The sequence below is a fragment of the Biomphalaria glabrata genome, chromosome 16 (genome assembly GCF_947242115.1).
Source record: "Biomphalaria glabrata chromosome 16, xgBioGlab47.1, whole genome shotgun sequence".
NCBI lineage: Eukaryota > Metazoa > Mollusca > Gastropoda > Planorbidae > Biomphalaria > Biomphalaria glabrata.
The window spans coordinates 5291965-5317599 of NC_074726.1; the positions used below are offsets into that span (position 1 = coordinate 5291965).

The 25635-nt window shown below is 34.2% G+C and overlaps 1 protein-coding gene across 2 annotated transcripts; it reads left to right on the forward strand.

Annotated features, from left to right (window-relative positions):
- The first annotated feature begins 7670 nt into the window (after positions 1 to 7670).
- Positions 7671 to 18147, forward strand: LOC106069861 (uncharacterized). 2 transcript variants are annotated; one of them, XM_056014527.1, is made up of 7 exons: positions 7671 to 7762; positions 9112 to 9944; positions 10907 to 10944; positions 11215 to 11289; positions 13604 to 13762; positions 14073 to 14201; positions 17196 to 18147. In XM_056014527.1, the coding sequence occupies exons 2-7, from the start codon at positions 9801 to 9803 to the stop codon at positions 17881 to 17883; spliced, it is 1233 nt and encodes a 410-aa protein (XP_055870502.1). In that variant the 5' UTR covers positions 7671 to 7762; positions 9112 to 9800; the 3' UTR covers positions 17884 to 18147. The 2 variants fall into 2 exon arrangements, with proteins under 2 accessions (XP_055870502.1, XP_055870501.1); XM_056014526.1 differs by lacking the exon at positions 7671 to 7762 and adding an exon at positions 8980 to 8999.
- The last annotated feature ends 7488 nt before the right edge of the window (positions 18148 to 25635 follow it).

Consider the following 25635-nt stretch of genomic DNA (forward strand, 5'->3'; position numbering starts at 1 on the left):
GAAGTTGAGTTCTAATGTAGGACTGTCAATAGAACTGCAATTCAAACGTGCTGGACAGATTTCATATGGAGATGAAGGGCAGATTTCAAAGGCTGGAAAGAAAATGGATACCTTTGGGTTTCTTCTTGAACCAAGACACCTGTTAGATGAAGACCCGCTTATGACAAACTGTGCTACTTTTCCTGTTTGTATGATGTCATTGATGCACGAGCACTTTTCATCAACAAACCAGTAATACAATCACCAATAGCACCAAGAGGAAACAGGCTTCATATGGTAATTACGTGTGCTCAAACTTTGCAACCTCCTCCGAATACTGCTAACTCAGGCCACTTCCATTACGTCATGTGAGAGATCATTCTCAAAGCTCAAGTTCATCAAAAGCTATCTCAGGAGCACAATGACACAAGAAAGGCTTATCATGGCTTTAATGTCAATGAAGTCACAAATACTAGAAAGTATCGATGTAGTTGATGTTATAGATGTCTTTGCTGCACAGAATGCACGACGTGAAGCGATATCAATTGAGATTTGTCACTTGTGCATTATTTAACTAATAAACAAAGCTTTTATTCATTAAAAGAGTCTTGATTACTTTTTGTTAAGTTTACTGATATACTGAACCAATTTGATTTGGGGCTTATATATTTTTGCGTACATTATTCCATGTCATATGTCGAATGTCAAAATGCAAGGGGCCCCCAAAGAGGTCAATCCCCCCGGGCCCCCAAATCCCTAGTTACGCCCCTGGGATACCCCACATATTTAGCTTTTTGCTTTGAGGATCGCCGCCGAAAAAAAAATTATTCGATAAATAGTATTTAAGAAAATTAAAGTATAAATTGTGAGTTATAGTCCCAAATTTATTTAACTAGAAAAATATCAGATTGAGTAAAGGTTGGGAAAAGGCGACTATGAAAACATTATTTGAGTTTAGAACTCATCTCAATCATGACTTTTATACTGAAAAATTTCGTTTGAATTATAACTTTTCCAATGGAAAGTCTTTCTTAAAATAATTATGATAAATTCATGTGAAATTATATAAATAAACTCTGTCTGGAAATGGGAGGGGCGGTAGAGTGAAAACGATTAATCTTCGCTTCTTTAATAATTTCTGCTAAATATTGCATTTGGGGCGACTCGATATAAGAATTTAATTTATAGTGTTTATAAATTATATTAGTGACAGATTTTTTTTAATTTTGTAATTTCTTAACTATAATACAAAAAGAAAAAGTATTGATTTTTCCGATGGGGGTAATGTGATTGCATGTATTGCCCCTCCCAACTGGTACAACCCTTTTTCATTTAAATTTACTAATGATACAATTTGAGATTAGAGTATGGTAAGACATAATATACAATGGGTCACATATCAATACGTAGTTTATATTATATAGATATTCAACTAATTTTGTTCACAAACTATGATTCTACACAAAAATAGGACCGCCTCCCCCAGCACTCAGAGGGCTAGAGTGGGGAGGGCAGTACATGCAATCGCCCCCCCCTCACCCCACCGAATCGGCTAAGATACCAGAAAGGGAGCGACATAATATAAAATGTATATGTTAATTCAACTAATTTTGTTCACAAACTATGATTTCTCCATAAAAAACTCACAGCCCCCCCCCACTCAAAGGTTTAGGTGGGAAGGGCAGTAGAGGTATTCGCCCCCCCCCCCACCAATCGGCAAACAGGGAACGACATAAAGATCGGTTAAAATATCAATAACACGTTTTAATAATATAGATATTTAATTGATTTTGTTAGCAAGCTGTGATTTCTACAAATAAATCGGACCGCCCCCCCACTCGAAAGTGTAGGGGGGGGGTGGGATTGATACCATCGCCCCCTCCCGACCCCACCAAATCGGCCAACATACTAGACGGGGGGCGAAATAATCTAAAAATAGGTTGAAATATAAATAATTTGTATATATTTCTAACATAAGTAATAAATTCGTATACAAATTGTGTGAATCCTATACTAAAGTTCGTCCGCCTCCCCCCCCCGGGGGGGGGTCGGCCGAGTGGGGGGGGGCGATCGCCCCTACCGCCCCCCCCCCCTGGATCCGCCAGTGGTGTGAAGTTATAACAGCTGTTTGTACCATGTAGCAAGCGACAGAAAGAGAGAGAAAGAGTTATTTTTTTTTTTTTTAAATTTAGAACTTACATAATTTAGAAATAATGGTTTTCTTCTTTCACTGTGCTATAAATGCTCACGATTAATCAAAGTGCTTTAAGAATTCCACATTTATTTAAGATTAAAAGTTTTTTAAAATTCTAATTTCCATATAGCAATTTGTATAAACCAATATTTTCAAACAGAACAATATCACTTTGTAAATACCACCGAAAATTCTGAGAGGATTATAGAAAAAAAAAAGTATTTTTGAGGAAAATAAAAATATCTTATTTCAAACAAAATAATTTTGTTATTTCGATAAAATGTTTCATTAATTTCTTGTTTGTGAAGATAAATATAAAGAAGGTGCTACTTGTGGTAATGAGATAGGCGAAGTAGATCAGCTGTAAGTGAATACTGAGCCAGACACTTTCCTCGTTCGACTCCCTCGAAACGATGTACGAAAAGAAGTACAGCAATACTTCTGTGACACTGAACACAGAGCAGGTCGTCAGCAGAGTCTTTGTCGTCTGATTGGACCAGAGGAACGTTCTGTTTCTCTTCGTTAGTTGTTTCCGTTCAGACAAAATCACTTTTATTTTAATTACAATCGCGAGACTGCCAATTAAGACGATTGATAGCGGGAAGCATTTGCTCAGCGCGATAGTAACAAGCGCTCCCGTCTCAGTTAGGTTGTGGTAACAGACAGAGAAGTAGTGGTACTTAGCCTGTGTCTGTTGCCTGAGCTTAACTTCAAGATACACAGCGTTTGCAGTGTAATAGCAAAATGTTTTGAACACTACCCAAGGTAACCATACAAAAAAGACTAATATATTGCAGGCTATTACTGACTTTATTGTGACGATAGATCTGGCTTTTAAAGGCAAATACACTACCAATAACCGGTCTACAGTAATTAGCATATATGTGGACGAAAAAAACGAGCTGTTCCCATGTTCCGATAAAAATAAAGATCATTTTAAATATCTCAAAAACTGGATCAATCTTTCTGAAACAAACATATTTGTCGTATTTATAGAACATCTTGCTGGCTTTGAGGTGTTCGATTATTTCAGCGACATTCAGCGACATGATTTGCTGGAAAATTCCAGCGACTATCATTGACATCAGGAAAATGTTACAGGTCCTTCTTAAGCCATCTTTTCGTAGCATGGCCAGACACATCAAATTCTGACCAATGCCTACTACAGACATAGTTGGATTCACATAGCATTTCATAATGTCCAGAAGACGTCTAGGAAACGTAGACGTCTGATCGATGGTCCAGTGCATCCCACACGTTGCTCTTTCTATCTGTTTTTCTAATGACGTCTGAGAAAAATAATCAGTGCCGTTTACTGCCACTAGATCTCGAACTAGTCTAGTTAATGAACTACGCAAATTAAACACTGCAAAGGTGTTGTAACTAAAATTCTGCAACATCTTTCGCATTTTCAACTCCCACAGGGCAAAGATTGAGTGAAGCATATCAAACTCTAGTGAAAAGTTCAAATTGGCAAGAATTTTTTTTTCTTCCTTGAATTTAGAAATATTGAAAATGATATCACTAAAGTTAATTTGGTTCCTTTTAAAAGTATTATAATCCTCCCATAAGTCAATGAAGTGTCTTTTCCAAGTGTTATTATCTTGCCATAAGTCATTGGATTTCCTTTTAAAAGTATTATAATCCTCCCATAAGTCAATGAAGTGTCTTTTCAAAGTGTTATTATCTTGCCATAAGTCAATGGATTTCCTTTTCAAAGTATTATTATCTTGCCATAAATCAATGGATTTCCTTTTCGAAGTATTATTATCTTGCCATAAGTCAATGGATTTCCTTTTTGAAGTATCATTATCTTGCCATAAGTCAATGGATTTTCTTTTTGAAGTATCATTATCTTGCCATAAGTCAATGGATTTTCTTTTTGAAGTATCATTATCTTGCCATAAGTCAATGGATTTTCTTTTTGAAGTATCATTATCTTGCCATATGTTGGAAGTAAATATTTCTCTATCTTCAACATCGAAGCTATCAGCTTTCTTATATCTACTATTAACGCTATAGGCTTTTGTTGTGACCATACTATCAATATGTAATACGCCTCGTTAAAATAAAAGTGTTGTGAGAATATATAGGCTAGTGTAGCATTTAATAATCAACTATTGAAATAATTCATTTCTTGAGTAGTTTAATAAAGTTCTGTCCGCATTGGCAGGTTTTTCGAAACGCTATAATATTGTTTTAGAATAAATGGATTCTTATAAATTCTAGGTATCCACTATTTTAAATACTTGTTTGTGTCTAAAAGTTGTTTTTATTATGGTTTACTATTTCAAATAGTAACGGTGTGAAGACTACTGTAGACAAAATGAAGATATATGAATCGAATTAAAACAATTCTTCGAATTTCACAAGGTTTTTATAACCATGAATTTTTTGGTGGAAAGATTAAAAATTATTGTCTCTAAAAGTAGATAGAAAATATTAAAATATGCAAGCAAACCTCAACTTCTTTTATTTAAAATGTTCCAAGTTTGAAAAGTATTTACCGGTTGTTTTTTTTTTCCAAAGATGCGGAACACACACAAAACTAGTATACACGACTTTGACATTAATCGCAACGAAACCTATCAGGGAAGCTTCAAGAGAAAAGGTCATCGAAGTTTGATTAGATTTAAAACATATATTTATTAAGACATAAAACTAAGATGTTTAGGTAACTATTAAATAAAATAGTCATCTCGCCTCTTGAGACGTGACCAGTTTCCTGTTCTAATGGGATTGCTGAAATAAGAGTCAATACTAATTATTTATAATTAATATCAATCTTGACTAAATATTAGTTTATGACTACTATATTATTATTATTATTATTATTATTATTAATACTTCTACTAGTAATAATAATTATTTGTATAGCTAATTATTGACATTTTTAGAGTTTTATGCATAAAAAGTTATCCAGTGATGTCCAAACTATGTCCCATTGGCCCATACCGACTTTTGGACGTTTTGCTGGTCATTTTCCAAATCTCGTTAGTAGTGCTGTAAACCTTTTTTTTTTAAAGTTTATATCAACACACTGTCTGTCTGTCTGCCTGTGTACACATCATTATCCCCACACCCATTCTCAGATCAAGTTGGAACTTCGCACAATTATTCATTCGCATAGACGTCATGAATTGATTAAAAAAAAGTAAATCAAATAGTCAATTTATTTCTAGTAATTAATTATGTTACTTGATACAAACAAGGGAAGCTAATTATCGATATTCACAAATGTGGCTAATTCTTTGGGTTTAGTCCCCTTAAATAAATTGTTAACGCTATTTCTCGTTGGCGCATTCTCCGTTCAAGTGGATACTTTAAACAATTATTTATTGAACCTAATAAAACATGTATCAATAAACAAATACCCAATTTGTTTGATATCGAATAAGGGAAATAACTTATTCATTATTGATGGATATAGTTTTAAGGGCGGAGTTCTTCCCCTTTACTTAAGCTTTGTGTTTTAAAAAGTTTTTTTGTATAGCTTGCTTGATAGAAATGTTTAAGAAATATATAATTTCTTTCAAATATTTATTATTTCACTTTCTACATACTCCTTAATTATATAAAAGTAAAACCCTCTAAAAGTCTGAAAATCATATTTAGTATCTGGACAAATAAAAGCCCCCTATCTCATATTACCTAGTGAATGAGATACGTAAGTAAAACCCTCCAAAAAGTATATTTAGTATCTGGACAAATAGAATGAGCTTATCTCATAACATCTAGGGCCTATAAGTGTCTAATAACGGCCCTCAAGATAAAAGATGGTCTTGTCAGTTTCTCAATGATTTTGACTATCACAAACTGGCATCACACCTTCCAGCTGGAGTTCCACCTTCTCCTAGGTCCGCGAAGTTTGTTGGTTTGCTGTTATGCGTTTCTATAGCTGATGTTTTTTTTTTTTGTCTTTACAAAGTTTATTTCAATTCTCTCTGTTTTTCTGTCTGTCTGTCTGTCTGTCTACCCTGTAAACAGTTTGTACACGTTATTTCTACCACACCCTATCTCCGATCAAGTTGAAAATGTCAACAATTATTGCGTGTATCTGACAAAACAAGAATCAATAAACAAAAATTATGTGTCGAAGCCAGCCATGTTGGTAGCGCCTTCCATGGGTTGTAGCGCCACTGGGATGGATGATGGATGCAGAAATTTTACGTTGTTTAGTTTATCGTCACTATCGCAATAGTTAGCGTTATGATGGGCGACATGATTTGTGTTCGGGTTAGTTATTTAGTAGAATGTTGCTAGGATTCTTTCAAGAGGCGAGCGTGGAAATAGCAGCTGAAAGCGTATTATAAATAACCAAATGTAATTGGAAGTTGATTATATTTTGAAAATTAAATTTTAAGCCATACCAGAGTTTTCATAGTACAACTTAGTTAGTATTTTTTCCCCCTAAAGATTAAGTCAAAATTTTGGTAAATCGTTGGAGCCTTTTCGAAGTAACTGTCCATTGTCCAACACTAATCCTGAACCCATGAAGAATTTGCAAGCTAATAGTCAGATAAAAAAAAAAAAAAAAAGACAATAAGATTAAAAATTAACATTGATGACTATGCAAATGTAGATGAAATTTAGAAAAGATAGTGCTGTATAATGATAAGGCTTGTCTTCGAGTCTAAAGATGAATGAGGAATGCATTATTTTCCGTGGCTACGCAGCCCCGGCTGCAACCTACATATTTTGCAACATCTATCGCAGGCATAGCCATTGTCCGCCGGTGGTCGATTTTGATTTTCTTATCGCCCCTACGTCTGTCCTCGGCAGCGGATTTTCTTATGCTCTCAAATAAGTATCGCCTGGACTTTGTAAGTGACCTTGAGGTGTCTCGTTCTGAAGCCGCATGCAACCAGTTGCTCCCTTCTATGTCTGCTAAGGCAGGTTGGCGCCTAAGCTGGTCTTTAAAGCGTTTCCGTGGGGCACCTCTGTTACATCAACCACCTTTCAGCTCACCAAAAAGACACCTTTTGTTATACGTTCCTGTCCCAGCGTAACTGTCGGACCATAAGAAGTCTCTTTATACTGTCCATACCGACGTTCGCAAGGACATTGCTGTTTGTAGTGCGGCCTTGCCACCGTATATCCATGATGGAGCTCAAGCATCTTTAAAGGGAGTCAATACAAAATCGAAACGATATACTGTAAAAAAAAAAAAGATAAAGACTCGAATGTATATTTGTTTTCCTGTCCTTCCATTGTCTAATCGACGATCCTATCGTTGATTTGACTTCATTAAATTAAATTAAAATTTAATTTTATAAACTTGACTTTGTGTTATATAAAAAGAGCATGCATTCCCCTTTAATTCTGTACCAAATAGAAAAGGCAATTATCGCTTGTCGATACATTAACATTGAAAAATAGTGAAGATTAATTAGTACTCTATCTACAATCCCTAAACCCGGCCCCGCTATAGCGATAATGAAAGCCAAATCAAGGAAATTCTATTATGGCTTACAATTCTGATTTTAAAAAGCTGGCACTCATGTTTTGCTTCCTTGTGGACGTGTTGCCACCTTGAATGTAGGTCAGCTGTGTATCAATTGACAATTGTTGTGCGTTCCTGGTCGCTAGGTATGTTCCCCTAAATCTGTGTATGTTAATAATAATTTGAATAGCCGGGGTATAGAAAATTTGCAGTATATATATATGTCGTCATCAGTTCCGGTGTGCTGGATTGGCGACCCTCGCACGGAACAGTGTCGGTTACATTATAGGAATATGAGACAAGCTCCCCGCAGTTAGCACCGTCTCTGACACTTATAGCGGGTGACGAAGCTCGGGGACGATGCGCTGTGTACGCGGCACGGCCCGGTCTGGCCCAGTCAATCGATATGGCCGTCTACCGCTGGGTGCCCTCAGACAGGACATGGGGTGAAGAATCCCAATGTCCAGGCCTGTTGGTTGGATAAAAGCCTTTTTAACTACAAACGGGATGAACGGTGCCTGTCGGCGCCGATTCCCTACTGGACTTCATCGAAGGTGCCTGAACCCGAAAGTGCAAAAGTGAGGATTTGTAAATGGATCAAGTCTATATGGGATCTTTGTAGCACGGGACAGGAAGTCTGGAAGTTTCTAAAACGCCTAAACAGGAAGGCCGAATGGTGGCAGCTGGACAGACAAGACAGAAGAACACAAACTCAATCACTGCAGGATTCGAAGAAGCATTTTCGAAGATACGACTAGTCTTAAAATCAATAGAACTAGATCAGCCGTGGTTCTTGCCCTGTTTGGAGACAGGCAAACTTTACAGAACACTCTAGATACATGGACCGTGCTCTACGGGATTTATCTCAGCTTGGAGGCTTACAGATGGTGCTCAAACTAAAAAGCTTTCCAAACGAGGGGCTCGTAACCTTGGCGAGCTTCCCACCTAGGAGAAGGAAAACTTTGAATGCATGCTTTTAGCTGCCTAGCGGCTAAACCAAATCAACAGAAATGCTTTAAAATTCAACCCTAGATATACATTAAGGGTCTGTGGCTAATGGATTATGTACTCAGTGCTACACCTCGGCAGATACTGCGTCGCTGTTGATCTCAAACTGCAGTGGCTGTTGCCGTTAGTTAGGACTAGCAGCTGCATGTGGATAACTCAGAACTAATTTGTGGCTGACATCATTTCTGCTACACTAGATTAAGTTTTAAAACCAAGATTCTGGGTATTTTCCCTAACATGCAATAAAGTAAGGACTGCTTAGGAAAAAAAAAAGGCTTTACATCAACATCGACTTCCTTCCTTGATATTGATACAGGTCAGGTCGAGGTCTTGTGTTTAAGATGATAGCAAAGTAGTAATTAAATTTAGGCAATAGTAAGTACTATAAGTGGTTTGGTTAGTAACATGTTATAAGTCTTTGTGCAATTAATTAAATATTATTTTAAAAATTCCAATGAAATATATAGTTTTTATTTTTTTTATTCAGAAATATCCATAAAGAAGATTTCGTCATGGAAATACAGGAGCTAAAAGAGTTGGCTTTAATATTCAAAGAAACAGCAAATAGTAGAACGAAGACAACTCTTGATATATTTTATAACGTGGAGAATTGTACCGAGCTGCTATGTGCTGATACATACCTAAGATACACACCAACTTACACAACTAAAACCGAACCAGCTCTATCTTTTAGAGGTTCCATAGAAATATTTGAAGTGAACAAAGTGAGAGTAGGACTTAGGAATGTGTCGAGTAAGGACATTGCAGGACATGCTAAGTGGACATTTTCTGTCTATAACAGAAACACAGAGGACTATCAGCTAATAAGTAAATCCAGAATGAAGATCGGTTCATTTAAAGAGTTCTCTAAATTCTACCTGCAGCGGTCTCACCTTCGTCAGCTTATTCATGAAAATACTCTATTATTTAAGTGGCATATAGAGACGTTGCCTTCACCGCCTGGTCAGGTCAGATCTCCCGGTGTTATTAAGGAAGCTTTAGACAAATTATTTGAAACTTTATCTGTTGATAAACATAATGAAAGTGAGAAGCAGAAGACATTGCTTTCAATAATGGAAGACCTGGGTGAGTGTAAAAATCGACAAACAAATAGTGAAGAAAAAGTTACAAACTATAGAACAGAATGTCTTAGACATAAACGACAGGCTTACGACAATGTTATCGAATACATATGTCACACGAGAACGTTTTCTTGAAGAAAGAGGACGTCAAACATATCATTCACCACAAACAACCGATCAAAACGAATTGAGAAATGAAATGAAAATGACTTTGGAAGAAAAACGAGAAACACGTCCGGTAAGATATTTCATTTTCTTTTGGCCATATTTGCTTATCTTATATAATACAGACGTTACTTCAAAAAAAGAAGATTATAACGTCCTACGCGTCATGCATTTAGTCATGCATATTAACCAATGACTTAAATTCTGCCAAGTCACTGGTTTACCTGGCTGGCTCAGGCAACCCATTCCACGCTCTATTTATGCTTTGTGTTTTGTTTTTTCCTCCATGTTTCTTTTCTTTTTTTTTCAACAGCAGTACACACATGCAGAATCTCAAAATTCAGAATCTTTAAAAGGATTACTATCACTAACAATCGTTTTTCTCTGTCTCTATCCCTCAGTTTGTCTATCGCAAAAAGCCCTGACTCATTTCTTCATCTGTCATAATATTACATTCCTTGCGGCTCGGAAAACTTAGCCATTTTCACAAATGCAACCACAACGGTTAACATTTTTAAAAAAAATATATTATTTGCTATTTAGACCAAATTTTCTTAAAGCCGACATATATAATGATAATGAAAAGTACAAGATTATTCTTTCTTCTTATCTTTATAAAATATAGAAGCTACTTCAAAAAAATAATGACGTCCTTTTCCTTCCGTTTTTAGCACTTTTAAGACCCTGATTGTTTGTAACTTTCAACAGCACATGTGGTAGCGTATCTTACTATTGTAGACGTTGCATAAAAAACATGACAAAATAAACAACAGCCTAGTGTTTGGCAGTTAGCGCGTCGAGATTTAATGATCTGAATAAATAAATAATTTACTGAAACTTTAAGAAGATGCTCATACTGCGGTAATTACTTACGAAGGTCTTGTTGTTTGCAGACACTATAATTCATGGGTAAAAACCTGTCGGGGTATAGTGGTTAAACTAAAACGTCTAGTATAGATTATAATCTTTTAAATTAATATTTGTCTGTAGTTAACATTGGTTTATAATGATGTTTTGATTGTTTGCATTATGTAGAAAAGAAACTCTGCACAATACGAGGCAAAGACTAGACAGTAAGTTTAATATATTTATCATGTGCTAGCTATGACTTCATAATCATAATTAACGTAATATACAATGATAAAGCTTTGTTGCACTTTAATTGTTAGCATAATGTTTCCTTCAGGCTAAAAATAAAAAGTAACAACCTTTTTTTTTTAAAGTACTTATTGGGTATGAATGTATTTTTCATGTACTTTTTTTTTAATCAATTCTGAATTTAAATTATACTATATTTAAATTGTGTTTGATATGTTTATAAATTGTTTTATAATTATATCCAGAAAACTATCCTTTGATAAAGAAACACAAACAGAGAGAGATTTTTTGAACGTTTTTAAGCCTAAGTACACAGAAAGGTAACAATAGTGAAAAAATATTTAGTAAGGCATAGAAATTCACGCCATTTAGTGAATATTTTTGTGAATACTTTTGGTAGTATCATTAAGTCCGAGTATTCAAAAATCCAAAGTATGAACCAATGAGGCAATTTTTTTTTAGAAAAAATATTTTATTATTTTCCGCTTAAATCTTCTACATTTATAATCACAAACACTTTGCAGAGCCGCGTACTAATCTTTAAAACCTCCTTAACATATTCTTACCATCCTCCAAGCAAGGCTTTAGCTCCTCATTATCACCGCCTTTAGCGTGAACACCACGAAGATATTTAAACAAAATGTTTTGAGCCATTTTTGATGATTTTCCGCTCAACAAATCTAGTACCACCCTAAAAAAAATTAATAATAATAAAAAGTAGCCGTTGCATCAGAACTTTGAATGGTCTAAAATATTGTGATGTCGGATTTTCAATATCTTTTCTAGTTTACGAGATCTAAACGGGACGGACGGACAGACGGACAGACATTTCGCACAAAACTAATAGCGTCTTTTCCCCTTTCGGGGGCCGCTAAAAATGTGTAAATGTATACCTGATCTAGAGTAGCTGTAAATCCACGTTGACAAGCGGACAAAACGTATAGTCTCGACTTTATCAAATTGATAACATATGTTCTGTCAATTCATACGAATACAATAGAATAAGGTGAAATTCTTGTGGCATGTGTGCTCTAGAAACAACGCATTCCATTGTGGTAAAGTGTTAAATAAATAAGTAGACACTGAAAGATTATTCTAATCTTGAGCTTAATTTCCATCCATCCAACTAAGTGGTGGCTGAGCTTGACTTCCGAACCGGGTGTCCCAGGTTCGAATCCTTGTGAAGACTGGCATTTTAATATTGGGATCTTTAGGTGCCTCCGAGTACATCCAGCTCTAATGGCTACCTGACATTAGTTGGGGAATAATAAAGGTGGTTGGTCGTTGTGCTGGCCACATAACACCCGTGTTAACCGTAGGCCACAGAAACTGATGACCTTTACATCATCTGCCCTATAGACCACAAGGCCTGAAAGGGGAGCTTTTTTGAACTTTTATACATCTCAGTGACGCTACAGCCAATGGGAGAGCTTTGGGCTGCTTCAACACATCCTTTCTTTTAGATCTCTCTTGAGCTCTTCGTCTCCATGCCCCTACCCTAAGCTGTTGTAGCTCTGCCTCCACATCATCAATCCATCGTATTCTCGGTCCGCCCTTGGGTCGCCTGCATTTAGTTTTTTGTAAATAGTCAGTATACATTTTTTTTCTCCTCTGTTTTATGACATTCTTCCTAGGTAATCTGCACAGAATAGTTTGTTTCTTTTTTTTTATTTCGTATCTGTAGGTGGGTATTAATATAATCTTGAGTGTTAATTACTATAAAAAAAGAAAACAGCATCCAATCCAGCTGACCTTTTAAACGTCTATAAGTTTCTGTAAACCTATCTCTTTATTCATTGTATTTTTTTTGTTAAACTGTTTATATTTTGAAATTCTACTACTAATGAAATAATGTGTGTGTGAGTGTAAATATTTTCTGTGTTTCTCTCTCTCTCTCTCTCTCTCTCTCTCATATATAGGACGTAATCATCTTCTTTTTGAAGTAACGTCTGTGTTATAAAGGATAAGATAAGAATATATATATATATATATATATATATATATATATATATATATATATATATATATATATATATATATATATATATATATATATATATATATATATATATATATATATATATATATATATATATATATATATATCTGTGTTATAAAGAATAAGGTAAGAAGATATTTATATATATGTATATATATATATATATATATATATATATATATATATATGTATGTATGTATATATATATATATATATATATATATATATATATATATATATATATATATATATATATATATATGTAACGAAAGAGAGAGAGAGAGAGAGAGAGAGAGAGAAAAGAAAGAGAGACCTTTAAAGCTATATTTATATTAAATAAAGCCTGTATTTATATTAAATAAAGCCTGTATTTATATTAAATAAAGCCCTGTATTTATATTAAATAAAGCCCTGTATTTATATTAAATAAAGCCTGTATTTATATTAAATAAAGCCTGTATTTATATTAAATAAAGCCCTGTATTTATATTAAATAAAGCCTGTATTTATATTAAATAAAGCCTGTATTTATATTTAATAAAGCCCTGTATTTATATTAAATAAAGCCTGTATTTATATTAAATAAAGCCTGTATTTATATTAAATAAAGCCTGTACTTATATTAAATAAAACAGGCTTCTCTCAAGATCTCCAGTCTCTCCCAATCTCAGTGGGAAGAGTACAGATCTGCCAATGTTTCTGAAAAACAGGCGTCAAGAAAAAAAAGATTTAGTATGTAAAAGATATCCACAGAGGTTGGAAAGTAAATTCCAACATGAGTCGTTAATCCCCTCGTGAGTAAAAATCATTTTTTATTTGATTTTCAGAGAGTTTAGTCATTATATAGAAGAAAAAAAAAATTAAGAAAAATCTTGTAAATATTTTATTGCTTTTACTTAAACTAGTAAAACACTGGAGTTTGAAGCTTCAGCTCCGAAAAACACACGATAAATAAATATGAAAACATTCAATGCAATAAGGTACACTTGTTTAAGAAACAAAAAAAAATGAACAAACTCTAGTAAAACAAAAATAATGCTTATTAAATGGGTTTTTTTTATTGTAAGCGTCATAAACTAATTACAAGCACTATTTTGTCATTAGACACAGAAGATTTAGTTTTATGGAAAGCTACTCACCAAGGGTCGAGGAAGAAGTTTATTATAGTGCAGAGGAAAGTCTAAAAAGTCCTGAAATGACATACGAGCTAGAATGTATGTCAAGTTCCGATATGTAAGTATAACATTTTTTTATTTACAATAACTGTTATCCTGCTTCTCAAAATAAAATCCCAAGACTAACTGTTCCATTAGAACACAATTAGAACTAGATATGTTGATTTTAAAACGTTTGTTTTTTTTATTATAGCATTTATATAGCGCTACTTTCATGCTTATAGCATGCTCAGAGCGCTTTTGGTCAATCTCATTGGAGTGGGGGGAGGGGGTATCTAGGAGTTGGTTTTCCGTGCCGCCTTTAAACACAAACACTCAGTAAACACAACTCTGCCCGAGTCGGGTGTCGAACCTCGAGCCCCCTTCTAGGGGGCCAAGCCAAGCCAAGTTCAAGAGCTCTTGGCCTCTCGACCACGCTGTCATAACTGTCAATGGCTTTCTCTCACCAACAACAAGGAAAACAAAAAAGTTATCCAGTAAAATCTCTGGTCAGCTTTTCCTTTTTGTTGAACGAGGTAGAAAAAATAAATGAGCACAGTGTGCAGCAATCTGCCTAAAGGTCACCAGCTCTTGATTTTTTTTTTGCCAGAGTTCCAAGGTGGTCTTCCCATGAGAGCTCGTTGTCTATGATGACGCCTAGATATTTAAAATATTTCACTTGTTCTATCGATGTAGTCTTTATCTGGAGCTTAAGTATCATGTTTCTTTCTTTCTTTTTGTTACGTTTACACTTCTCAATAATAAGGTCACCTCATTTTCAGTTACAAAATTGACGTTGGGTTCTTGTTTTCCTTTGGTCAGAGTGTTGAAAATTTCTTTTTGTAGGTAAACACAAACTTCTTTGTCGAAACGAGAATAAAATTAATTTAGTTTGTTGGTGAATCTCTCCTCAATATCCACTGAAAGTCGTTCTCGTTTGGTGGCGCTGCATGTAATTTTCTTTAATCCTTCCCAGCATGCTTTTGAGTTGTTATTTCCAAAGAAATTCTCAATTGTTTCTTTGTATGTTTTTTTACCTTCAATTATTGCTATTTTCATGTATTATTAGTATTTATAAACTCTTCGTTGCTAGCCTTATACTTTGTTTTCTTTTCAATATTGGTGTGGTTTTTTTTTGCTCATCCAGGGCTTATTGTTGCCATAGACTTGTATTGTTTTTGTTGTAGTTGTTAACTCCTCGCAGAATGATAGATACGAGTTAACAGTTTCTGTTAGTTCGTTTATGCCTGGACAGTTCTCAATAAAGATTTCCCAGTTAGTTTTCTCAATGCATCCTTGTAGTTTTTCTACAGCCTCTTCAGACCACATCTTGACCGTTTTTATAACTCTCTTTGTAGTTTTAAGAGTAGGTTTGTAATTTGGTATAAGATATGCTGGTGTGGGAACAAACTTTTACATTTGTAAGCCTGCATTTGTCGAGCGTTCAACCCTGCCTTGTGAGGAGAGAGACCATGTGATCTATAGGGCAGATGATGCTAAGGTCATCTGTTTCCTTGGCCATGTTAAACGAGAAGGGCGTCAAGTGGTCTGCACAACGACCAACCCCCTTTACTTTCCCCAACTAAAGTTAGGTACCGTTAGAGATGGGTGAACTCAGTCGCGCTCTAAAAATTCCGTGATTCAAAATCCCAGTTTTCATCGAGATTCGAACCCTGGACGTCAGGTTCGTAAGCGCTTCACAACTCAGCCACCGCGCCCCCTTAACCTAGTGATATGTGCAGTTAAATAATGGAGGAGAAGCGTTATATTTGTTAGTTTAAGTTCATAAGCCTGAGAAAATTGCGAGGAGTGGAACTGAATCATAAAAATAATATGTTCGTTGATGGAGGATCTTCATGTACATCACATGTATATTAATGTTATAACCCTATTGGCGGCGCAAAAGGGTCAATGTGTGTGCGGCCTACTGACACACACGACTCAGGCCAATCACACAGGTCAAGGGCTGTCGATAGACAAAGGACAGTACTGGTATGAACTTTGCACGCAAATATGACGAGTGTTATGGTCATCTGATCATAGGCCTGCGCAGACCAGAGACACAGTGTGTAAAAAAAAGGGCAGTTCAAGACCGGGACCGGGACTGTTAGTCAATCATGAAGTCGGTCCTGGTGCAGTCCTCCAGTGAAACGTACGAGTCCTGAAAGAGAGACAGTAGAGTTGATGAGTTTAGTACAGTGATATACAGTCTAACCTTGCAGTAGTTGATAGTGTTGCCAATTGTGTCATATTGGCTGTTTTATTTGACCCTTATTAAAGTACCAGATTGTTTGGAACCTTGTTGTCACGTTCTTGATGTGTTAAATATGTTTAGCAATGTTTACAGAAGGCCTGATTAAGAGTAGGATAGAATCGTAACAATATGTTAATGTATATGGTAGCAGGAATTTATATGGTAGCAGGAATTTGTTCACATGAGGAAATTTCCCATTCCATGTGTTATACTTTATTCATGAAGCAATAGCGCTAATCAGATACTTTCAAAATCATCTAATAAATTATTAATAAGATAACTTAAGTATTAACATGATAAAACTTTACAAGGTGATTTTAAGGATATTTATAATTTGATACCGGTCATATGGCATACAATTTGCGGGCCGAATCATGCCCTGGCAGGTTTTGACACCTAGTCTGCCCCTGCTTACAAACCAGAAGTAGATGAAGGGTGAAAGTGCAACAGCGCCTGATGATGACAGATGCTAAACCTGTGAAAAAGTAATAGAAAACTGTAATACTTACTAATAACATACATTAGAAAAACACGTGAAATCACTGAACAGTAGAACAAAGGAAGCTAAACAAACAAAACACACAACATACATAAACATAAATATACTTATAAATGTACCAATTGTTACTTAAATATCAGCAAGGATAATAAATATCAGTATTATTATTATTACTTAATATCAATAAACCTTAATATTTACTGAAAATTTCATGTCATCTGCGAGTCATATTTGTTTAGATGACTGCATTCCATAGGTAATTAAAATTTGTTTTCGTTTCATTCTTATAGTCACATTTTAATGTTTTAAATTACCAACAGACCAACAGGCAAGCGCATACTCTTCCTCGGTAGTGACCTTGACCTGATGCGTGCAATTTTATATCACCAATATAAAAATTCAGCGTTGTGGAGAATGTCGGAGAAGAAAGAGCTTCAACTGGTAGAGTGCAAGAATGAAGGAATCTATTTCTATTGTGGCTGCTTCTCAGGATCCCATCCTGTAAGTGACGTTCGGAGGTTAATGATGAACTCTGAAAAGTATACATCACATGGTTTTCATGGATGTGTTCTTTTTATAAGGACAGCACTTGACAAAAATATACTACACATTTTTGATGCTAAGTTTCTAAGACAATTTTGTATTTTGCTAATATCAACTGATCTTGATTTTATTGGTTTTGATGACAAAAATATAGTACGTTTTGACTGGTTTAGCTTTGGGCCTGAAATACTTAAAAACAAGTTAAAACTTGTAAGCACTGAACAGTTTCTGTTTGATAAACTCATCATGAAAATGGCATTTGATATAATGCCACCAGAGCCAAAAGCATTAAAAGAAATGAATGAGTTGAAAGAGAAATGTTTATCACTTAGAGATTTTATTCATACAATAATATATAAATATAAAGTGGGCCACGAAGTGCTACCTCTGACACAAGAAATTAGATTACTACTTCAGGAATGCCTAGATATTTTAGAAGATCACAATAAATTAACAAAAAAATAATAATTAGAAAGTTAATAATGTTAAATTGTTGGATAATGGACTATTTATACGGGTATCAATGCAAGTATGATTACTATATTTAGTGATGGAAACCAAAAACGAGGGCATCAAAATACATGTTTAGAAGTTTGTAAAAAAAAAAAAATAAATAAAATATTTTACATTACCGCCGTTCATTCAAGAAAAGAAACATTTAGTCTAGTTGATACACACACACACACAGACATACATATATAAAAGCCGCATTTTTATGTGTTTTTTTTTCTGTCAGTTTGTTTGTCAGTCATATTTATAGCAAAAAAAAAAAGAAGACTAAAAGCTATTGAAATCTGGTTAACCTTTTATTTTCCTTTCAAAACATAGAAATAGTTTTAAGTGCCTATAATATATTATTCCGGATATATATATATATATATTTCTATATATTCTATATATATATATATATAAAGAGAGAGAGAAAGAGAGAATCTCAGATAAATCAAATGCCATTAATTAAATTTTTGGGATGATCTAGTATACAAATTATATCTACCATAGCCTTGTGGGGAGATTTTCATACCATACTTTAGTGTTGGGAAGTGGATTTCCTTAAAACTCCGGAACATAATATTAAGATAAAATTAGATTTTGTAACGTTTAAGCAAGAAAATTAATTGTAGTGTAAGATAGAAGTACGATTTTAAATAGAGTTTTTATGTTTTTCCTAAGAAATCCCGAACAACCAATTTTCGTAAATAAAAAAAAAGATTATTTTTTATTTATTAGAAAAGGGATTTTAAGCAACTATTTTACGATAGTAGACTTTTCATATAAAATTTGAAACTATTTTAGCGACGATTTGTAAGAAAATTAATGTAATGTAGGCCGATTTCTTTTTCAAAACAAAATCCGGAACATTCTTTACCGTTTAAAAAACCGCATTATGTTTCAACAAGAAAACTAAATGTAAAATAAGTCTAACAAAACCCAAAGAGGCTCTTCCTCTAAAATGTGTGTGATATTTACATACAAAGTACATATATTTTATTTTTATTTTAGCAGCTAGTTGACCAGAAAAAACACAGTTAACTAATAGTTATATTTGTTGTTAACATTTCTTGTACATTTTATAGTGATATTTGATACTGAAAATATCATAACATTTACATTTATGTAATTGTTTTAGAATAGGTGCATATTTATGAAAAAAAATCGCTTGCATAATTAATTTTATAATCTAAACGTTTTTTTTTAAAGTAGCCGTTGCACCTAAACTTTGCAAGCCGCCTTCAAAAGAGAAATAATATTTTGTATTTCTCTTCTAGTTTCTGAGATCTGAGTGTGACAGACGGACATTTTGCACAAACCTAATACGGCTTACGGGGCGCTAATAAAAAGTTAAAATCATTGTGAAGCTTTTTCGATCTTTAGGTTTTCTGAAACAACTACTTTCATGTTAAACACTTAATGCAACTATAATATTAAAACAGAGAGAAATATTATAAATTATTTTCAAAGCATAAGAAATTAATTTCATTTATTTCGAATCTTTTATTTGAATTATTTGTTAAATTATGCAATATTTTGACGATTGTTAAACTGGATTTTTGATGAAAAATAAAACACTTATCACAATAATAAGAATGTTGTTTTCAATTACGTCATCTTGATTAAGGAGTTTTCAAAAATAATATTTATTAGCATCACCGACAGGTTCAGCCTGTGGATTTGTTTCCAAGCTGTATAATGTTTATTTTGTCATGGATCCCCCTTTTTTTTAAAACTTATAACAATTTATAAAGTTAAACGCTTCCCCAACAAATTCTTTTGGCCAGCTAATCCTTACTATGTTGGACCATAAGGAATTTGATAAATTCAAGTATTACTTCTACCCCCCCCCCCCATCCCCCCACATCTCTCCTACCTAACACATAGGTCCTAGACTTACGTTTAGAAATGTTTTAAATAAACGATAAAACGACCTCTGTTCATTAAAAAATTATTTATTTAAATGTTAGTAATACGCTTTTTTTTCTTTCACTTAATTGATTGGTTCATAATATATGAAATAATTAATAATACGATTTTTTTTTAGGCCTTAAAAACATCTCTTTATAGGCACGCAACGTGTTTAGTTTTGATAAAATTAAAAAAAAAATTTATACCTACTGAATTCTAAATTTACTAACTTTTTTGTTTAAATTGTCTACTTTAGAAAACTTGATTTTTCTTCCATTTTGCTTGGTTGTCACCCCCTGATGAATGTCAACCGGTACGCCCCGCCACTGTTGTAAAATAAAATAAGTTATGAAATAAAAAATTGATTTTTTTTTGTTTCACTAAAACATGCCAGGGAAAAAAACTGACAACCTACTAATACTGACATCAAAAAGCATAACTTAATGTTGGATATTTGTACTAGGCTTGAGCTTCGTATGTTCAAGAAGACGTCTTGGAGCTAACCTGTTTTAGTTTATGCAAAAACATTGATAGAACAAATACCTAAATACCTTTTACCTAAAATTCGCAAACATCACCGGCTGTCCTATTGTCTCCACTTGTTCCTGCTTTACTGAACACATTTCCCGCGTTCAGGACAAGATCTTTCAGCCTATAGTCGAAAAATTACCTACGTGCAAGATACCAACCACGCCCTACTAACACGAGCACAAGTCAAACTACAACCTGACAAAGCTTACCTACTCTTCCTCCTAGATGTCAGCTCCCTATACACCTCCATCCCACATGCTGGCGGCCTTAAAGCTATTCGTTAATGCTTTGAACTACCAGCAAATAAAAACAAGTCTCTCTCCACTGACATTCTAGTCCGCCTAACGGAACTTGTACAAACTCTCAACTCCTTCGAATTTAATGGGCAATTTTTTTGACCAAAATAGTGGAGTAGCCATGGATACTACATTTGTAGTATTCGTAGAATGTCAATATCACACTCCTTGAAGGAGCTTTGAGGGTGTCTTTATAGCTCTTGTATTGACCCTCCTAGTTCATCTTTCCTGCAGACAACACCTCGTACAGAAGCCGTTTGGGAAGGCGATTGTCTGGCATTCGGACTACATGTCCTGCCCATTGAAGCTGGGACCTTTTTACTGTCCCCTTGATATTGTTCATGTTGGACAGTTTTAGGATTTCTGTATCTGATATGTGGTCGGACCAACGCACCTAATGGATACTCTCTAGCGTAGGCGGAAGGAGTTTAACTTTTTGATGTGTCGGGAATATAAGTTCCAGGACTACACTTCAGCAATGCAGACTTTCAGTTTTGTGGATTTGCTGAGTCTTCTCCGTTGCCACACTTGTTCTTGAAGTCTGCCAAAAGCAGCCCTGGCACGAGCAACACGGAAGTCCACCTTATCATCTAGGTTGGCGTTTGTTGATATGATGCTTCCCAGGTAGACAAACTTTTTAACATTTGCTATTTTTTGGCAATCTATAAGAATGTCTGGTTCTGTGACAGCTTTATTTGGAGGAGGTTGGTGCAGCACGTCTGTCTTTTTTACATTTATGGTGAGTCTAGCATTTTTGCATGCTTTGGCGAAGAGGGACATGCTCTTTTGAAGGTGTTCTACGTTTGAGACATTTAGATAAAGATTATAGCTGTACCATTTGGGATAACCATCTGTACCTGATAACTATATAGCTACCTTTTTTTTTTAGTTTTTCCGGTTTATACAATGTAGATGGTGTAGTAAGTACTGTAACTATTCAGGTAATAATAAAATTCATAGCTCTAGCTTATTTGTGTTTGTTTTTAGATTTATTAACCTCTACTTGTAGTTTTGCTATTTAAAAAATTCACTTGAAATACCGAGAAGAGATGAAAGCTGAGCTGGTTCTGTCATATTGTAAGACTTACATTCAAGAGTCATCCTACAAGGTACAGTGGGGGAGGACGTAGAATGTATTCCAAAAAAAAAGCTGGCTGGACAATATGAAATAATGGAAAGGCCTTCCTCTCTATATTTTCTTTAAGAATATTTACTGACTAGAAAGAGAGAAAGGACAGCCCTTCTGCCACAACAGTCAGTGGACAGGTGAAATGAACAGTACAGTATAAATCTTTTTAAATCAATAAATTGAATTCGGTGCAGAAATACAAGGGGCACTAAGTCAATCAGGGTAAAATATCAATATTTCCAGACTTATTTCCCTTGGATTAAAAAAAATCAAAATGTTTATTAAATGCATGCACAGTGGTCTGTAGTTAATTCCAACAAGCAACTCGTTTACATTATATTGCAATATGTAGAAGCAAGTGACTTTGAAATCGATATGATAATTATCCCGTAATTAAATTGGTACACGCACTTAGTGCATTAAATATGTGTTTTAATGTAACAAATATATATATATCTGGTAACTGGTAACCAGATTTATGCATAATTATATGACAGTCGAAGTCAATCTTAGGTAGACTTCCATCTTCCCGCGCCACGCCGCCACATAAAGCTCTTTCCACAGAAGAATTTTTTTTTATTTCTACTGCCTTACTCTTATAGGTTATTTTTTCTCTGGCTAACTGATCATTTAGTTCAGATAGTCTAGTTTTTTAACGATGGTTCCTACTTTCCTTATCTGACAGGCACAGGCTACATCATGATACATCATTGCATTTAATCACTTCTGATGATGCTACCTAAATTTTTATTTCTCATCTACTCCAGGTCAGTGCGATCAATGTTGATGTGGGTACTAGATCTAGTTTATTTCCAAAGCGATGCAGGCTTAAAAAAACAAACTATAAAGAACTTAGAATAAATTTAATTTAAACAAACTCAATATAACTTTTATTACAATGTACACGATTGATCATAGGATGAAGCATATATCTAACGTGATCAATTGGATGATAATTAAACAAAATATAACTCACAACAGGTCTTTACTCTTTCAAATCTCGTGTCCAGATCATATAAAGCCGGCTCATGAGTGCCAATTTAGTTCTATTTATTATTATTTGTATTTTCAATTAATGAAAAGGACTTTTTCAAATAAAGAAAAAAATAAAGCCTTATTACTTATATTCATATTTTAGTGACGGTTAAATAAAATCAAGATATGTATTGTGAATACTGACACGAATTAAAAGCAGACATTAGGTAATTAAGCCACATATAGACATATCTAACAATTTGTAAATCGTACGCAGATATTGCAAGGTATGTGAATAGTCAGTGGACAAAATGCAATATAATTATATATGCATCTTTCTCTCACACATTTCATTATATGTTAACTAGTCTAGCTTTTTTCTAGTTTTTATTCTCTGCGCACTCTAACACTGTGAAGCGGAAAGATCAACTTACAGGAACTAAAGACGCTAAAGAATTATAAAATTCCATACTATCAGTCAACATTACTCAAATAATACTTTCTGGTACTATAAAAAAAATATAAGAGAGTTGGGAATAGATATAGATATTATCCAACCTGAGTAATAACTCCGAACCCCTCAAATAAAAGCCTAATAAACGGTAAGGCATACCACCACCCACCCACCCCTTCAAATTCTGCGAATAAAATAGAGCTAAATTTCATGACAAAATAGCGCGGTATTATTTGTAACATGTATAATAAGTAACTGATTTAAGTAAATGAAGACCTACTTTGGATTTTGTGTGTTCTCTACCCTCTTCAAGCTCAATAATAATATATGTAAAAGTGTTTATAAAGAAAGAAATACAATAGAGCACATGAGAATCTGTTCTCGTTTTCGAAATATTTTGAAAATAAATTTTAAAAAGGCTACAAAGACAGTTTGTGTGGACACACAAACTCAAAATCGGCCCCCGAAGTGGTCCACCTAGAGCAGTGATTCCCAAAGTGGTCTATATAGACCCCCAGGGGTCTGCGCAGACCTCCAAGGGGTCTACGAAAGTGAAAAAAAAATTAGGGGTCTATGAGATGTCCACGGGGACCTACGATAATAAATTTCATTTAAATAGGTCGTTACTTAATTTTCACATTTTATTAATGTAATTATTTCATACACTCATATATTTGTACCTTCGTTAATCCTTTCAATATTTATCCTGCTATTCAAACGAAAAATTGTTGTATTCAATTCCAATACTTATTTAAATAGCTTAATTTTGTCTACATGTAACTAATGTTTAGAAAAAAATAAATGTAGACTTTAAAATTGGAATTGAGATTTATTCCTTCCTTTTCAAACAATTGGTTGCCTAAGTGACTTTTCTACTACGATATGAAACCAGTTACGCTGGAGGATCATCTGAGACAATGCCACCCTGACAAAATAAAGATTTGAAAAACTTTAAAACACTTAAAGATAAAGTTCAGGATAGACCTCGAATCAGTATTCTATTCCATGAGTTAGTTAATAAATGGAAAATCTTTTTTAAAATTATCCATTGATACTTTTTCAATCGCGACCTTAGATGCATTTTTTTTTATCAATGCGCGAATCTATGAATGAAGCTTGATTTATTAATGAAGAAGCTTGTGAACTTTTTAATAAGACTTACTTCCCCTGAAGGTTTTCATTGAAAAGTGGTGTAATTTATTGCAAAATTTTCTGCTTGCATATATATATTTAAAAATTAGATGGTTCACTTTCGGAAATTAAAAAAATAGGCGTCGCATCCGAACTTTGAATGATCTAATATATCATGATGTCCTATTTTCATTTTCTCTTCTAGTTTCTGATATCTAAACGGGACGGACGGACAGACAGGTCAAACAAAACTAATAGCGTCTTTTCCTTTTTCGGGGGCCGCTAAAAATTACGTTGACTCTCAGTCTTGCAATTTTGTAATTAAGGTCATGTTTATAATGTTATATGTGTTAAACATGTGTGTTATAATCTGAAAATTCTTGCAGCTACATATTATGAAGATACAAATGTAGGTATGTTCGTCATAATGCCACATCTTTCAAATACCACCTTCAATGAAGTAAATGATGTTCACCAGATCTTATTGATAATTTGGAAGGTTAATTATATTGGTTGTCAGAGGCAAAACCGCATAGTGAGTCTAAAGTGAGTCTATATAACATTATGGAATGCTGAAGATCGAGTACAGGACAATCTGCCACAAATAAGAAGTTCAGTTTATGGATGAAGACGTACACACGCCAACTCTCTAACCCAGGGGTTCTCAGCCTGTGACTCGCGACCCTCTTGGGGGTCGATTGACGATTTGCCAGGGGTCGCCTAAGACCATAAACAATATGGATTGTTTTTGTCTATTCTTCTATTGCTGTGTGGGTGGGGGTCGCGTATTTGTATTTTACAATAGCTCAATTATTTAACGATAAACGAATAAAAATAAGATAAAATTTAGAAAAAAATATTGGTGCTTTTTTGTCTTAAGTGTTATTTACTGATTGTTACATCGTCGGCGTTATTTTGTCGTATCAACCAAATAAATGGACTGCATAAATTTAGTATTTTAAAAATAGTTTAATTATATGAAAAGATAAAGTAACATTTAAAAAAAAAATATAGCTTTAAACCAGTGGTTCCCAAACTTTTTTGTCTCGTAGACCCCCTAACACGTTTTCCGGTTTTCGGTAGACCCCCTGCTTAACTATTATTTCAATTTTGTAAATGTAACAACTCAATTTTTTAAAACTGTTTTTAAACTGTATTTATGTGAATAAAAGTAAAACAAATTATCATGAAGCACATGTGAATTGGTATATATACAAATTAAAACGAAGCAAAATAAAATTTAATAAGTTTTACATGAAAGTATGAAGCAAAAAAAAGAAGAGTACAAAGCACATCAG

What these genes read in the sequence shown, in the direction of transcription:
- LOC106069861 (XM_056014527.1), top strand. Translation starts at nt 9,801, where the DNA reads ATGTTATCGAATACATATGTCACACGAGAACGTTTTCTTGAAGAAAGA. An exon ending in AAAAACGAGAAACACGTCCG is followed by an intron (nt 9,945 to 10,906) that starts GTAAGATATTTC and finishes TGCATTATGTAG; the next exon opens with AAAAGAAACTCTGCACAATA. An exon ending in TACGAGGCAAAGACTAGACA is followed by an intron (nt 10,945 to 11,214) that starts GTAAGTTTAATA and finishes AATTATATCCAG; the next exon opens with AAAACTATCCTTTGATAAAG.